This window comes from Zootermopsis nevadensis, unplaced genomic scaffold (genome assembly GCF_977971745.1).
Source record: "Zootermopsis nevadensis isolate Lab colony 2312 unplaced genomic scaffold, Znev_1.0 Znev_ptg000003l, whole genome shotgun sequence".
Classification (NCBI taxonomy): Eukaryota; Metazoa; Arthropoda; class Insecta; order Blattodea; family Termopsidae; genus Zootermopsis; species Zootermopsis nevadensis.
The window spans coordinates 5,176,967-5,195,243 of NW_028259135.1; the positions used below are offsets into that span (position 1 = coordinate 5,176,967).

Consider the following 18,277-nt stretch of genomic DNA (forward strand, 5'->3'; position numbering starts at 1 on the left):
TATGGCCACCCAACACACTGAACACCAATCCCTACATTTTTTAATGAAAGAAAACATGTTCCCAAAAAACTGGAATCACTGATGAAGTCCAGGGCCATGGGTGTCCAAATGTGCTGGAAGATTACGGAAGACCTGTGGCACTGAGTGATCCCAAACACATTTCTCCGTGGGTAGTTCTACAGCAAAATATTGGCCATACTGAACATGTATTCAACTAAGGATAAACTTCCGTGTGTTGGTGCTTGTATACAAAAGCATAAATGTACTGTAATGTAATGATGACAGAATATGTGCAAAATTTAACCATGTTATTATGTATTATCCGTGATCAGTCAAGTAATAAGCAGCTTACATCTGGATGACTGGGTTTCAAGCTGAATACGATGAAGACAGATCTGTGTCACAAGAAATACAATCCTACAAAAGCAAAATGTTGCCGCAGTATGGACATATGTAAAGACTGGAATAACATTGACATTAACATGGGGGGGACCAAACAAACAGTGACTACCAGGAATTTAAAAGGCAACTGGTTGAGGGGCCTGGAACATCAACAATTACGGAGCATACAATCGGGAAACGTGGAGATGGGAACACGACAATAAGAAGCATCAACACTATTTAGTCTGAGTTACTGAAGAAGCATCTTCAAATTAACTATAAATAAATATAAATAAACTAAGAAGAAATTCAAGATAGTAGCAGAACAACTCACTAACTTCACAGACTTTGATGTAAAGACTGCACTAAATTTCTTTCTTATGTCTGCCAATGAGTAATAATAGAATTTAGACAGAACTGATACCTTAAATGTGAATGCACAGATGCCATCAACAAACAGAGAATCGTCCACTTACTGACATCACTTATGTTGAGACTGTCCTGTCCTGACAGACCATGTGCCATGCCTGCTACACTTGACAATCTCCCACTCACATCTGAAACAAGCATTTCATATAATTCGTCCACTGGCAGCATCAAATGGTATTTGTAAATCATGCGTCACTAATTTCGAAGATTGTGGGAAGTGGTTACAGCCTGCATAAAGTTATGATACTGGCATCCCACTACAGGGATCAGAAAAATCCAGAGAATATTGGAGACAGGACAGAAAATGACACAATTAAAATTCGAATCTGAGGCTTCCTGACCAAAAATCACCCAATTTCATCAGCTTGCTGGCAGCAAACAAAATACTGAGCTAAAAACTATTGCAATAAATGAATGAGGTTGAGCAAAAATACAAGAACAATTATCTGAGTATGGGAAAAGGGCAAAATATTTTCACCCTCCAACAGCCAGCCACACTCAAAACTAACAACTCTCTCCCAGAGCCATTTCAAAGACCTGAACCTGGAAAATGTACCCCTTTATAAATTTTAACCATCCTCATCCACAGAAAAGATGTAGGTTCTGAAATATTTAATGCACCATCACAATTAAACACACACTTTCATCAAATAACCATGACTGTTTAATATTTACACAATTCATGGCCACTTGTATAGGATGAAAAACACTATGCATTGTAGGACCAAACTACCACAGATTTAGACAAAAATTAAGCCTGCTATGTTACATGTCTGCCTCTTCATGTCATATCACACTGCAATGCTGAAATAAAGACTGTCTCCAGAAAGACAATTTTCTATGTACAAGCTGCAACTTACGCAATGAAGTGACCAAAAGCACTTTATTTGAACATGGTACATAATTCAAGAACAGGAAAGTTTTATTGCATTTACAGGAGCTACACATTGACACCATCTGATCTGGAGTGTCACTCCCATGACCTGATGACATGCAATCACTAATCACCAACAGTCTCATTGCTGCAGTGATCATAAAAACAGAAAACACACATGTAAATACCTACATATGTATGTACATATGTGCATGCATGCATACATACATGCATACTACACACATACATAGGAATGCATACACAAAAACAAATAATAATCAATATTTATCCATTTTCTAAAAGGAAACTTCCAATAACACACAACAAACATAACACAGTGCCATGTTCAAAACATGTTAAATGACAACTCTGTGCTAGAACAGTCAGAACTGCATCACAACTATTCTAAAATTCACTAATGATGGTGAACGAATGAAAGAACGAACGAACACACATATATATAACGTAAAAACTGCAAGAGATTTTGGATGTAATGGGTATCAAAGACTGGCTAAAGCTAAGAGTCCTTATTACCGTGCATTTACGCCTGTCCTCTCGTTTACACTGCAGAATAACTTACTGACGGACTCGCCTAGTAACCAACTGGATGCTTTACTAAGTACAGGACCTTATCATTAATTACATCAAGAAATTTGGTACTCCCATGAAACCAAATGGGTAATGACTATCACAAAAGAGCCCTGAACTGACTATTGTCTTCAGCCACTATAATCTATTTTACCATCTTCACAACCCTCTTCTCTAAAATCCACTGTAATGTTGTTTTCCAACTGTGCCTCACACTTCCCTGCAATCTCAAGCACCCTATTAGCATTATCCTCCAAGTACTCCCTTTTCCAGAGGTTTCAAACCCAAATTTTGAATGTATTCTTGTTTCTCTGTGACCTATCCATCACAAACATGTCCAATGCTTGAAAGAACAAATATGGATAATCTGATTGTTCAAGTGGAATGAAACACAGAATTACAATTACTGTTTTAAAAATCAGTAAGATGTCGTGATAAGAAACGCAGTTCTTCGGACCCCAATTAAAGCAACGATTACAAACAACACCAAAAACGAGATGTGGTCAACTTTAGAGCACACAGTGGGTTAAGATGATTATACAATTTTACACAAACATATCAACAAACCCCATAATAACACTGTAATGAGCCTGAAAACCCTATCAGCAACAGTAATTTTCATGGAGTAAAATGCAAACAGCATCCATACACGACAACATGGTGACAGTGTGCAAATGTAGCCATGCACAATATATGTAGAGCAGTTTATAAATTTGAATTTAAACAAATTTGAAAGAAAAAAAATCACACGCATAATTAGAAATTTAAAATATTAATCTGACATCTCTGTAAAGCTCCTGCAGGAAATGTCAGCATTTTCAGTCCTTCCCATTGCAAACTACTTACATTATCTGCGCATGCAAAATTAATGTTAACATTTGAAGTCACATTACGCAGTTATCAGCATAAACTCATAAAACTAGAAAGAAGGTACTTCCTGGTGATTCCACCCTAATGGGCTCATGAACATTTGCATCCCTGCCATAGAAATTAACATGTGCAAGGTAATATTTGTGTAGGTCAACAATGTCATCACTGCCGTCTGTCACAGAAAGTACAGGGGATCGCATGAGTTCACGTGCCACTGACAGACTGAGCCAATTCAGGAACTTCCCACTATTTTACAATAGGAAAAGATTTTACTGGAAATAAATTTGCATGTAAAGTAGTTCTGAAATTTGTTTGTTAAGTAACAAAAACACATTCCAACTCATTACAGCAACCAAAGCTAAAAAATTAATTGTTTCAAAAATGTTTCTGATAAGACATTCTATCACAAAACAGAGTGCTTCTGGACAGAAACCATGAAGCCTGCATTCCTACTGTAGAGACTAATGTATGTTAATGTCATATTTTAACTTAATTATATAATTTAAATTTATAACACAGCAACACAATTCAATTTAGACCATGGGTTAGAGAGCTTCACTCATGTATTAGAGTCACATGTTTTGTTGCCTAAAAGTATAAATATGTTACAGATTACAATTATTTACTTTTCTCAGTTTTTGAGTTCTATCTGGCACTCTGATTTCCACGAAGGTTCCTGTCCGGTACATTCGTGCAGTTAACGATTAAGACTTTTCACGGTCGTGTCATTGTAGACTTTTGTTAACAGTTTCAGGGGGTTACGACATGTAAGATATGAACATAAATGCGTTTCCTTTTTCAGAATTACGCGCTATGGTTCTACTTCCACGTAAAAAATAACGCGTATCTGCAACACCAAAGATCGAAGGCGAATTTGCTACTTCATTTCAAGACGCTGCAGACGAGCAGACTATATTTCACGTAAACTGCAGAACGTCTCAGTAATTTTAATGCCCTTCCCGAACAACCATTTCACTTACCAACCATGTCACAGCAAGCTGTCTGCTGCTGCACGAGTCGGAAGATCACTCCATGGCCGTTTACACACAACTGGGTCAGTACTTCAGGGCGGTCCGCGTACAGAAATATCCTTATCGACGATTTCTTGAAGCAATGAACGGACCCGGATTTGTGTGGTTGTCAACATTTACAGTCTATTTTACAATATTAAATTATATAACACTGCGTGGGCAGCCAGGAACGTATAAGAAACGTATAAATGGACTTTAACAGGACAGTCGACTAACAAACTGACAACTCTTCACTCAACAAAAAGCACGTATCACGAATTTGATTAATAAAGAGGGACATCACAATTTTTTATACAAACAAAGAGTTCCGGGTACTACTATTACTACGAGTCGGCTTTGCTACTCGACAGACGTCAGTCTACATCACGAAACGTTACGTCACATTTGGGTAGTGTGAATTTGTTTTTCAAAGATCTACGACCCAGTGTCGTCACTACCACACAAGTTCGGGCGTCGCCATGTATGCATGCACACTCCGCGCATACACAACTTAGGTAACAACATGACGATCATACCAAATGTCGTGATAACCGGTCAAGTGGTTAAAAAGTTTAAAGCATGCGGATCTCACAGGCCTTACTTTTCAAGAGCGTTCACAACCCTTTGGATCGACCAATAAAATCGCTCAGTTCATCTCTCTGCACGCACGAAGTAACTAATGAACGGATTTTTATGTAAACTGATACTGGAGATTTTCAGGAAAAGTAGTCGAGCTAAGCAGTTCAGAATGACTAGAAATCAGATTTGTTTTATTCCCTTATATCAGACTTAAACTTCTCTTTTTTATATATGCAATGATAGCGAACAAAAAAACCACAACACTGGCCGCTTATTCATTTGCTAGAGATGCCTAGTTATGATGTCTCACTGTGAATGTAATGTTTTAATCCGAAGAGCAGGGATGTTAGCATGTCATTTATAACTCCTGCCAAACATGCCTATTAAGTGCACGCTGTATACTTTTACAATCTTAGATGGCCACCTTCTGGCGCAATGTAGTTTGGCAGAAGTCTACCAACGTTTCAGAGGTCCTTACTGCATCCATCATCAGGAGATTAAACACGTCGGATTCACTGCAATGGGAACCTGAAATCCTACTTGTTTTCCTTAAGGTAAGTAGGCTAAACACTATACAGAATATAAAACATTTAATTACCTTGTACAATTTTTAAAATTCTGAATAGAATAGAATTTATTTACATTCCATAGATCCTTCATAGGCCTAAGTCAAGGATGTAGAGCAGGTCATATCACAAATAAAATACCTGTCCTGGGAAAATAAAATATATATACACCTATACACACATCAACACTTGTGAAAACCAATAGTCTGAATTATCCAAAAATGGCCAGTGTTATCCAATTCTGTACAAGCCAGCAACATGAAAATCCACCCACACTGGATAAAACTGTTTCACATTACAAATTAATGGTAACTGTTTGTGTTGCTGGCTACAATACTGGAAATCAGCACACAGCTGTAATTTTTCTGTTTATAACATACAAAACAAAATACAGCATGCTTTTATGTAAGTACTTAAAGTGTAAAAGTGAATACTTAGCATGTACAATTGCCTTCCACATCCTAGTATTTCTTCCGCACCCATCATACCAGGAATATTTTTTTAATGTAACTGTTGCAACCACTAACAGACTGACCTTGAAACTTTTTTTTCTTTCTAACTTCTATGTTATCTGAACTACATAAATTCTGAATGACTTTTTACTGTCAAGCCTGCAGACCTGTCCTGTGCCTTGATTACACAAACAAGAATAATGGCTCTATGACATAGTAAGCAACATGTTATACCTACATAATTCTCATTACTGTTTTCAAAGTAATTTTATATTATTTTCCATTCTCAGAATATTCTGCCTGTTCATTATATGTAGGGTGCTTGAAGATGATGACAGCTGTGTGTCACCCTCACCTGTAAATGGCTTTTTTGGACAAAAAATATCCTTTGTATTCAATACATAATTATTCCGGTTCTGAACTGTTTCTCCAAGGATAGAGGTTAACATTACGGATGCAGCAAAAGCAAAACACTTTCCCACAGACACAATGTCATAATTTTCCTTACATCCGTTATGATAAAGGGCAATAAATACTTAAAATTCTTTAAAATTATTGTCATATAAATATAGTTTGCCGCATGAACAAAAGAAAATAGAAGACTGAATGAAGTGGTGATTTCCACTGGTTTGAACATGTGGCAAAAAGTCACTGCAGCAAAAACCAAATTACAGGATAAATGAGGGAGCCACAGTGTCATGAAAAGCGGGAATCAACTTCACATTGTATCTTTTATTCTGATTTGTTTCTTTACGAGCTTTATGAGAGGAAACAGGGTTACAACCATCACAGGTTAAAGGACTTGAACAGGTGAGGGCACAATTTAAAAAAAAATAATTTTTACTGTAAAGTGCGGTGAAATGCATTTGTGTTAAAAAAAATTAACAGCTTCTCAGCTGTGTATGTCACTGCGCTCCAAACAATGAAGTTAGCTCCTACAGTAGTTCAAGGAATGTGCCACTTCAGCTTTTGGGTAACAGCAGCACTGAATGTCTGGAATTAACCAATGTTTCAGCAAACACTCAGTTGCCATTTTCAAGATGGGTATGAGGTGGGGTCAGTTCAGAAGGCCTTGTATAGGGTGGGCAGTGGATAGAACATAAATTCAATGATGCTGATTGCTAGAGGAGAGGATTGGGCCGCTATCCAATAGGAGAACATGTTGTGGCTGAGGAATGGAGGTGGCAGGAATATTGGGAGTTGATGAAGAGTTTCTGCTGGATGTGAAAGGATTACAATGATTACGTGGAAGGGATCGGCAGATGTTCAATGGAGTGGTGGTGGACAGGGCTCTCCTATCACTGTGGTTAACATTGAGCTGTATGTGCTAGAAGTTACTACTACTAGAAAACACCTCATGAAATATCAAAAGCCACCTGGTGCCACAATGCTGATAGGGTCATTCCATGTCAAATCAACAAACGTCACAACCTGACCCCATCAGAAATGATACTGAGAAAGCCTTATAGAACTTATCAGTAAGTGAGTCAATCATCCAGTTCCTGCTGAGAGCTGCCATCAAGTGACAGCTGTGGATAATTATGTCACCAAACACACTGTATGTATACCCCCTCAATTGCCCATAAAACACCTCTACTCATGAACATTCACAATGAGCTGTGCACCTTATTTTCAGAGCCTTTATAATATTCAATCATTACATTATGACTTTTTTCCAGTTGTTAGTATGCATAAAACCACAAAATAGTAAAATTCTGTCATTTGAAAAATGTTGAATCAGAATAATTCTAAAGTGTTCTGACAATGATATACTACAATCAATACTGATATCACTGGGCTTTTAAACTTTGTCCATCTTCTGTTATTCTGAAAAGAACACTACTTCAAGAAATTGATTGGATTCAGTGATGACACAGCATGACTACACGCTCACCCCATTTTATGATATTTCATGTGCCTGTAACTCAGCAAGCACAGCTTCCAGAGGATTGTATCCCTACACATTTTTTTTTATTTTGTTCTTGGGGTTCTAAACATATATCTGAAGGTGTGAAATGGTTGAAGGGTGCAAAGCCTGGATACCTTGAGAATGCTTTAGTTATTTCAATAGGTAACTGAATATGAAAAATGGATCATCAACTGATTAAGGGAAAAGAGGCAACTGCAACAACTCCAAAAAATGACAATAAAGTAAGGATGAATAGGCCTACTGTACGTAATGATACTATTACAAAGCACAGATAGTTACTCAGCAATGTTGTCTTTTTTTCACTTTGCACACCATGTGGCACTTTAATATATTAATACATAAAATTACACAAAATATAAAACATTAAATTTACTGCCACCCACACTTTAATGCCAGTAGTGGCACTCTGATCAAGTCTGACTGTACAAAGTAGGCAGAAAGTCCTAAGTGGTCAAGTTCTCACTGCCTTCAGGGACGTTGCACTGTGCAGTCTGGTAGATTCTGACCAACATTTCACAGGAGCTGGTTATGGATGCAGTAAGCTCCTCTGAAATATCAGTGAGAATCCACATGACTACACAGTGCAACGTCCCAAAAGACGACCATCTTCAGGCAATAAATAATCCTTTGAAAAATGTGGCAAAGTTCAAATGCTTGGGGACAATGGTAAAATGCGAATACTGCATTCATGACTAAACTAAAATCATATTAAAACTTGGCAATGATTTCTACCACATACTTCTGTGTCTTACCATCACAAAGATACAAACATATTAAGATTTTCAAAACTATAATTTTACCTGTCATTTTGAATGTGTGAAACTTGGTCTCTCACTTTAGGAAAAATGCATAGGTTGACTACGTATGAGAAATGGTGCTAAGAATATCTGGACCTGAGAAGGATAAGTAACAGATGGTGTAAAAGTTCAAAATTCAGAAAATAAATCAGGATGACAAAATAGAGCAAATGTGAAGATCATTCAGCACACATGGTGGAAATGTGTGTACAAACCTTTGGTTGGAAAGCATAAAGGGTGCAACCACTCTGAAAAGCTACAATTTGGAAATAGTATTAAAATGGAACTTAGGAAAATAAAGTTGGAAGGTGTGGACCAGACCTTACTGCTATCAGTGGCAGGCTACTATCAGTTATATAAAATGTGGCAAATTCATTCACCAACTGATCAACAATTAGCTTCTCAAAAAGTAATCTTCCTCATAAAGTTAACTAGCCATTACCTCACATTGTTTTCCCTTCCAACCTATGTTATCATTATCACCCTGTAATCACCGTTCAAATCGCTTCCAAATAACATCCTGCGCTACATACACAGACAATTGTATTGATCTACTCCAATGGTACCAGCATTTTATATATCACTACGATTTAATATCACAAGCAAATTTGTGTAACATTAAATGTACAAATTTCAGGAAAACTGAAAAATTGTTTCAGGTGTGCACACAAATAGAGTTCGCTAAGAAATGAGCTAAATGAGATAAGGAAGAAGGAAGGGGCTGAAACAAAACATCACAATTTCACACTTGACCTGTACCCAAACACACAGAACAATCATCATTCATTTACAAAACTGAAAAATGCTGTATGGATATACCAATGAGAAAAAAGTTATTGCTCACTTGCAACAGACATGGCCATTGAGAAATCATTCGGTGTTGCACCAAATAAACTCCACTTGCTTTCCGATAAAGGATAAATTACCCCAGTGCTGCATAAAGAGGATATTCAGTATCACAGAGGGGCCAGTGGGTTACCTTCACTCACTTTTACAATAAAGAACCCCCACCAAATCATAAAAACAGAAAGAAAGCATAAATATGGTACAAAAATATATCACGCAGAGAAAGTGACTAGTGTGCTTTTCCCAGACTCATTTTACGCAAATGTTATGATACCTAGTGACTATGTCATTGTCATTTCCTCAAACATACAACATTCTTTTCTTGAATTCAGAACCTTTTTCTTAAACAACATGATTTATATAATTTGGTAACAAAATTGGTCTTACCAGAATTTAGTACGTATGTGAATGCAGTGGAATGGGCCAAACTACATCACTGTTCACTCTCAAGTGTTTGTAGAAAATGTCACATCTCTTGTTTGCCATTAGTGATAAAAATGTGCATTAAGGAAAATCACACTGCACTAACACTAATAAAATAAATGTTCTTAAAGTAATAAAGCATAAATGGCTACAAAACTTCAATTCTCGACGTTGCTGTTGTTACTAAGGTAAGGATGCCTAATTTTAAGATGCTAATAAGCATGCACAAACAAAACCATTCCACTATCACTAATTTACACACCTAGGCTGTCCCTTTCCTTCCCGACTTCCCTATATTTTCCAATTAGCGTGCCATCAAGTAACTTCTACTGAGCACCCTTAGAGAAAAAGTACGAATAATAATGTAAACATTTCATACTAAAACATATGTACAGAAGATCACAAATTTTGATGTTACAAACTTTTAACTGCCACAAATGACCTGCAAATCTACTTCGTAAATAACCGTAGTCTTTGACACAATGCCAATAGCTTAAAACTGCTGCGCTGCCATTAGTATCACTAGTTGCCTTGAAACTGAACTTATACAAATGACATACCTTAATCATAAAATACAGGAATGCTGGTAACGTAACACACACAAACTTTGTTTCTCCACTTCCGAGTGTCCAACACAAACTCCTATTCTTCACGTTTTACGTTGCAATCCAAAACTCAAGTAATGCAGCGCGTTGTCCTAGAACTTTCGTACAATGTTCAGCCACGAACTCGCACCTACCAAGAAAAACCCTTCACCAAGAAGTGCTAGGCGCCTCCTTTCAACGCTTTCGAGCATGAAGTATTTTAGGAACAGATGACCACAACTTTTCGGGGAACTGTTATGGATCTGCTTTTTCATTGGATACCATTGTCACATGACACGCAGTACCACAATGCATCGTTGGTTCGCCATCGTCCAATCGTGTCCAGGCATGCAAGGAGGTTTCTATTATGGAGCAGTATTTTACGAACACTTTCGTGACTACATTATGTGATAGAATAACAAGGAATTTTTCCATACGGTTATTATTGTACGAGCTATACAAGAAATTAAGATTTTAATAAAATAAAACATGTTTTCCTGAGTCATTATGCCAATGAAACTAGGTCGATTTTGAAAATGGCAGGAAGTTTTGAGGTTTTTAATTTGAGTTGTAGACGGATTAATATTGAAAAACCGTAAATTTATCAATATAGAAACCCGGAAAGAAGAAGCCTGATAAAATTCTTAGAAATTCAACATCATATTCGCATCATGGCACATGAACTTCACTAACAGCTAAATCGGAAAAAGAAGAAGAAGAACAACAACAACAACAACAACTGAATCGGTCATTTGTAGAGAACTGAGCTGTTGCTACCATGCCAATTACCAAGGGCAAAAGCATCAATTACGTTAGCCCAAGCCTTTACCGCTTTAGGCAGATTTACCTGTAAGATGGCTGTCTTTTGGGTTCTTCCGCCGTGTCCTACACGGCGGGAGATTTCAGAGGACAGTCGTCTTCAAACTCACCGCCGTGAAAACCTCAAATCCTATTCAGGTATGGCTATAGTTTGTTTCCTATAAAAACGACATGAGTCCTGGACGCGTGTTTGTTCACTTCTTCTTATTGGTTTGGTTTTTGACCTCAACGAAACAACTGAAACCCACACTGACTTAAACAGGTCACCCCAGCAGTAAATAAACATAACATGAGTCATGAAATGTTCCTTCAAAATTATGTGGGCACTTATAAAAATGACACGAGTCCAAAAATAACTTGAACTTGTACGTCTAGATGCAAAATATGTTAGTGAACTATCACTGTACAAAAAATGAGATTCTGTCGAACATTCAATTTGTCTTATGAAATTAAAAATGTCATTAACTTCACAAGAACAGCTTGTCATTCAGTCCCAGAAAGAACAATTTCATTTCTCTTAAAACTGAGATTTAAGTTCGGCACGTGTTACAGAGGACTGAAAAATAAAAATCTTAGGTCAATGTAGTAGTTTTTCTAGAGAAAGAAATTACCCTAGTTTTAATAATATTCAGTTATTTAGTTAGTTGTAAAGAATCAAAATCGGTTGCAGTCGTTGGGTTACTTAAAGCCGCGGATTATCTTGATATCATCGGCGAAAAGAATGTATCTAGAGTAAAAAATTGCATTACCTAAGTCGTGGAGGAATGTACTGAAAAGCAGATGACTCAAAACAGATTCTTGTGGAACGGCAGAGAGGATTACAAAAAGCGATTAAAGAGTTCCAGAAACACGAGCCTGGAATTCTCTGCTGATTAAGCAACTATCAAACCAGTTTACACAAACACCAGAAAGTCCAAAAGAGGCGAGCTTTCGGCGTTGCTGGATACGAGGGACAAGTTCAAAAGCATCACTAAGATCAAAATAAATGGCATCAGCTTGACCTTGGGAGCCGAGAATTGGAGTACCAAAGTGCAGATATGTTACCAGATCGGTTATGGTAGACTTAGATTTTGTAAAACAGTTCTGACAAGAATTTAATTTAGACTTTAACTAATGCGGGAAATATAATCTTGGAAAAGATAGGAAAGTGTAAAAGGAATGGATGACTGTGTCATCTAGCAAAGCAGGATCATGCTACGACCTCTCTTCGTGCCGTTCCTGTGAACGGATTTTTGCCCAGGGTAAAGACGTTTCAGAAATATACTTGTGTGATGAAAGGTGACATAATACGTCACTGTGTTTGGTTAACAGAACACCTCAGGAACGTTAGTGAGCTGCAAACATTGCACCTTACCGATCTTGTTTGTTTAATTACGTCGCTTCACTTGCTATGCTATTGTGGACGATAAATGGGAATGGACGGAGAAGACGGCGCAGTCATACCACTTGACTTTCAGGGTCGAATTCGAGCCACGGACGAGAAGTTTCTCGTTTGCGCCACTGCATTCAGAGTAAATCCAAAATTACAGCGACACGATGCGTGAAGCTTAGCTTTTGACTCCGCCTCCCTTTACACCTTAATGGCGTAGAACAGCTACTTAATAACTTTCTTGCGGAATTCCTCTGGAACGACTGAGGAAAACAAGGCAAAAACTCAATAGCCTCAGAGGCGAACCTCAAACTCGGGACTTGCGGCGCTGACAAGCTTCTACCTGTACGTACGCGACGGAGACGGACGGACGGACGGACGGACGGACAGACATACGGCCGATGATCTCATCGCCCCACCAGAGCAAGCTTGGTCTGATGACGAATGAGTCACCGGCGCTAAGGGCGAAAATGTGCGTCAACGAAGTCGTCCTCCTGGCTCCACTAGGGGGCAGTGCGACGACCGAATGGATCGATCACGTGATTCACCCTCGGAAGCTTGGTTCCAGCCAGCCGCGTTCCGTGAGGAGTCGTTCTGTCTGGGGGAACAGCCCCCCTGAAACTTACAAGCAACAAACAGTACGTCATGGTAACGGATTCGAGTGAATCATATTTGTTGCGAATTTTGCAAACAACTGCCCAAGAATCCTTCATTCATTTAGAGTAACGTCGTCTGTTGTCATCCAGAAGCTGAGATGTCGGAAAATATAGATTAATTAAAGTTCTTGGTTATAAACGATAATTCTTGTGTGTACCAAAAAATCGCAGCTCAGTCTACGCAAAAAAAAAAATGGTACGTGTATGTCGGAGTTAGGTAATGCGCAGGAAGAACGTGTAAAGACATGGTCCGAACGTATCCAGGAATTAGGCAAATGGGTCCTTCATATTCCGACTGACGCATTTGACTTCCAGTGGCGTTGCTAGAACTGCAGTCGGACCGCACTGTTCTACCTGTTGTAGTCTTGATGTGCTGCTGGTAATGTCCTGTTCTATCAGAGCGGTCACCGGCTTCCTTACTCCGCTGTTATATGTGCGAAGTCAAATCCATCACCTAAATAAACACCAGTCTCTTCTGGACAACTCTGGAATGTGCGCGGGGAGGGGTTTAGGTGAGACACTGGCAGATGCTAAGCAGTCAGGCGGCTATCTCATTTTTAGTTGGCAACAGACCAGTGTTTGGAGGCAAAGAAAACTATTCATACCGACTTCCAGCCTATCGATAGAATCATATCGATCCTACCGACACGGAATTCCACGCTGATTGGCATCTCTAGTTACAAGCAACATTGTCCCTGCAGGCTACCCAGGGTCGAACTACAAGCCACTTCCATCAACAAGCCCTTTGAAGAGTTTAATCACGTCATCAAGATGTCTCCTGTTTTCATTTCTGTTCCGAAAGAAATCTGCCGTTGGACTTCTTCAGCGGCAATGGGAACGCACAAACCATTTTAATATCATCGTCCGTTCTAGGGTACAATTCTTCCAAGATGTCTCCTGGCTTGAGCTTAATATGCGTTTGTGAAGTACTTCATGCTGTTCTGTTGTGTCAGCCCTTTGCTGCTCGCCCAGTGTGCAGTCTCTAACAACACAGATCGTAGAATCGTACTTACATGTCTTCTTTCTCCGTAACACATTTAAAAATTCCAAGCTTTTTGAAGCCGCTTTAATTATTTCGTGTCCCCACGCCCAATGGCTGTCGCCCGATGCAATCAGGTATCGAAGTCAAGTGCGTTACGATGGGCTTCGCGTATGTCGTGGTTCTGGTCCCAAAAAAAGGAAATGCGTAACAAATTTCATTGTTGAGACGTGAAATGTTTCGTGTCATGTGAATAAAACACGCACGCCGTTTAACACTTTTAAAGAGGAGAGAGAGAGAGAGAGAGAGAGAGAGAGAGAGAGAGAGAGGAAATTGGTGGGGGAGAAGTGAGAGACACTTCGATATCTGGGGGGGGGGGAGAAAGAGCATCTTATAGCTAGAAGGTCCCCAGGCAATGCCCGCTCGTCCTTCTGTTAGGGATAAAGTAAGAGTGAAGGCGTTAGTGTGATGATTGGCATAAAAGACGGAATTTTGAAATTTTGTATTAGCGAAAGCTGAGGCTATTAATTTGGAAGTTTAGTACATAATTTAGAAGTTCCTACTGAGGGGGGGGGGGGGGGGGGGTAAATTTTGACGGCTTTAAGGGGAGGTAAATTTTGATTAATTTAAATAGGGAGGGCTGCATGAGAAGCTTGCAGTGGCCACTTGGAACTTGGGAACCATCTCAGCATTTGCTTGAAGACAGAGGAAAACCAAGGAAAACCTGTGTCGAGATGGCCGTTTTAAAGAGGAACGCGGCTAAATGGCATTTAAGAATTCAGTCCGTACCGCAAAGAAAACACAGCACTTCACCTTTACAAAGATCAAGTGGTGAATAATGTTTAAGGAAATAATCGTTGTTTGCATTTAGAATCATACGAGGCCACATACAAAATGCATAGTTACTGACTGTCAAAGCATATAATTACTGCTGGGCTTTTGAAGGGTTAAGAAATTGTCATCAGACATACCACAGAAGTCGTGTTCTTCATGTCTGCGCAGATAAGCAGCCCAGCCACTCGCAGGCATAGTCTGTCCAACTGGTGACGAAAACTTGTTTGCAGGGAGTAAGGAAGCTGGCTACTTACATATTTTGTATATACGTATAATCTTAATAACTGAACGCATCGTTCAATCAGGCAAATCAGGAAATAAAAAACACATTTTAAAATTTAGCGCACTTAAAATACTACATTTGTCAGCAACAGAAGATTTGGCTTTAAAAAAATTTGAGGATGCTTCATCATGGCTTATTCACAATGATAACTAATTTTAGCAGTTATGTTGTATGGTTGTCACACATTACAAGTGTCTGAAAGCAAGATACTGAGGACAGCATTTGCTGTAAGAGAGATGCAGTCAGTGAGTTATATATACAGGGGAAACTCACTCTGATGCGCTGCCAATTCATTATCAAGGGACTCGCAACACCAAGCAGTATTTGCTTTTTCGTTTTGGCACCTGGAAGTAGCGACGGACATGTATCGATATATGGAAAATTACCCAGAACCAACAAGGACCTCGCGGGAGGCTCTGCGAGCCCACTGAAGCGCACATCTGGGAAACTTCTGCTTTAATTAAAAATAAAATTAAACTGGAACTATCCGAATGTCTGCGGGTTTCCATTTTTAAATCTAAAGGAACCAACGAACTTAAAGCATCACAGAAATAGCCGACAAGGACCACACGTACTGAAAAAGGAAGACAAAATTCTGGGTCATGACAATTGACAAACGCAAGACGCGTGCATTTTGAGGCCAGTAACGCAAACCATAAGACCCATAATCCTTTAATAGCGTTTCCATGGCAACCGTTTTAATAATTTATGTATGACACGCACCGTCACAACCTATTATTTTGTAACATGACATAACATAACATAGCATAACGTAACGTAATGTGACATAACGGGGAAACTTCAAGATTTACGCAGGCCACGGAGTTGGGCTGCTGTTAGGTTGAAGAAATGTCGAATGCTTCGGTCGGCCGAATATGTAGCTGAAATGAGGAATACAAGAAGTGCACGCAGAATTTTGGTACCGGTAAGAAAATCTGTAGGAAATTTTAAGAAAGACGAGATGGAAGACTGCACGATGTCTGACGATGGGACTCGCTCAGCGTGCTATTAACTGCGTTGGACTTTGAATTCGACTGCCAGTTGATTGACTCTCAGGTTATTAAATGTTGCTGTTCCTGGTGCAAAGTTATGTAGGAAATAGGGGAAGACGATGTCTGGTAGCGAGTGTGTAAAGAAACGGGTAGAGACTGAGAAAAACCGTGAGAAATATCAGTTGAGGACAGTCAGTAGCCGGACAGAGTCACACACAGCTGGCCGCGTGTCAAGAGTTGACTCCTCCTCGACCGGTCGGGAGTTAATTATATCGAAGGACACGGACTGCAAGGTCGGAGCGAGAGGGCTGGCCGTGCGGGCAAGCAAGCTATCTGGCCGTGCGGTCTGAGGATAGCGAAGTGGGTGAGGTTGAGGTTGACGGAACGTGTCGCTGGAGAGACATCTTGCGAGGTGACCGTTTCAAAGAATAAAGATGAAATTGGTTGATAACATAAATTGGCATCAGGGCGATGAGTGTCTCCCTGATGATGGAGGCAGCAAGGACCTGCGAAACATCGGTAACCTTCTGCCAGACTATACGGAGCTACAACCCAGAAGACAGCCGTGTTCAAAAATTATGAAATTACACAAGGCTTGGAAGCTGCATTTACTACACTTCACACTACACTACAGACATAAACTGAAGAGTAGAGGCAATATCTCACATTCTTGTCTGACTCTCACAATCATGCTTTCATTAATTGTATGTAATGTAAGCATAAAGAACATAAATATGAGTTCTGTAAGTTCTGTGACTAGTAGCTTGTCTATTTACCTGTTGGCTACCTGGAAACGGTAAAAAGAAGCAGGCGCCATAACTTCTCGTTACCAGACGGCGCCATGCATTAACGATTGTTGACCGTCACCCTCGGTGTCTTTAGCGGAGAACACTGAGTGACGTCCATTGGCTGAATATATTCTAACCAAATTTAATACTAACGGATTTTATCAAACTTAACAATGAGAAAGGCACACAGTAATCTGATCGAAAAACACAAAGCACTTCACACAAAAGTGAAACGATTATCAAAAAATATAAATAATTATGGTACTTTGTCTTGGAATTTACACAGTGCCCCTTTTTACAAGCTGTCTCCGTTCTGATTGTCTCTATACGAACTAAGTTACTGTACTTGATGCTAACCAACTGAATTAACTGAACAAACTCACTGTTAGTAGAGTCGGTCAAAGAATTACACAGACCGCAGAGAGGGGTTATGCTCTCAGAAAGCTGCAGTGCGGCCTCATTTCGGTGGTGTCGTGGTGTGAACGCTGGAACATAGAAATTAATGAGGAGAAGACTCGGGCAATCCATTTCTCCCGCAGACTTACACCGGTCGAAGCTTGTCTTACAATGAATAGAAGAAACGTTCCATTTGTTAATCAAGTGAAAAATCTCGGTGTAGTCTTTGATAGTAGGATTGCATGGAGATTACATATAGAAATGATCGAAGCCAAGGCCTTCAGAACATTTGTTAAAATGTACTCCCTATTGAAAAATGAGCGGTTGGGCACTAACATTAAACTTATCCTGCACAAAGCACTCATTAACTCAATAATGACTTACGCCTGCCCCACCAGGGAATTTGAGGCATACACCATCTTGAAACTGCTGCGCCTGGTTCTCCGCAGGATTATGCAAGCAGATGTCACATCATATCATCACAATCCAAATGTTCGCAATATATAACAAGGCGACGCCCAACACATAACCTATAAGAGGCTTAAACTTGGCGGCGATCAAACCTACGCCCGTTCAAGTGACTAAGCTGCAGTTGCAGCACAGAGCAACTTATGATAAGGCATGATCTGCTGCGCAATGCCTGGACTCAGAGAGGCCGTGTATATATTGCACATAAATCTTTGAAATTAATACGTGTATAAAATATACAAATGGACATACGTTAAAAAGAAGACGACACAGGGCAAATGACAGACCCGCCCTCTCGGCATAGAGGGCGCCACACGACACGTGCGATAACGGTAAGATCAGACATAAAATATCTCGTCATGAG

The 18,277-nt window shown here is 39.5% G+C and overlaps 1 protein-coding gene across 6 annotated transcripts in view; it reads right to left on the bottom strand.

Annotated features, from left to right (window-relative positions):
• LOC110832616 (uncharacterized) overlaps positions 1-10,596 on the bottom strand; it is a 20,839-nt gene extending 10,243 nt beyond the window's left edge. Inside the window, exons 1-3 of one of the 6 annotated variants that reach the window (XM_087340582.1) lie at positions 10,306-10,596; positions 10,008-10,083; positions 858-938 (exon numbers count right to left, since the gene is read on the bottom strand). In XM_087340582.1, the coding sequence (XP_087196708.1) occupies positions 858-906 (49 nt within the window). In that variant the 5' untranslated portion in view covers positions 907-938; positions 10,008-10,083; positions 10,306-10,596. Of the gene's footprint in view, positions 1-805; positions 967-4,122; positions 4,404-10,007; positions 10,084-10,305 lie in introns of those variants that run through there. The other 5 variants (XM_087340593.1, XM_087340571.1, XM_087340601.1 and 2 more) reach the window with 5 other exon arrangements.
• Positions 10,597-18,277: the final 7,681 nt, after the last annotated feature.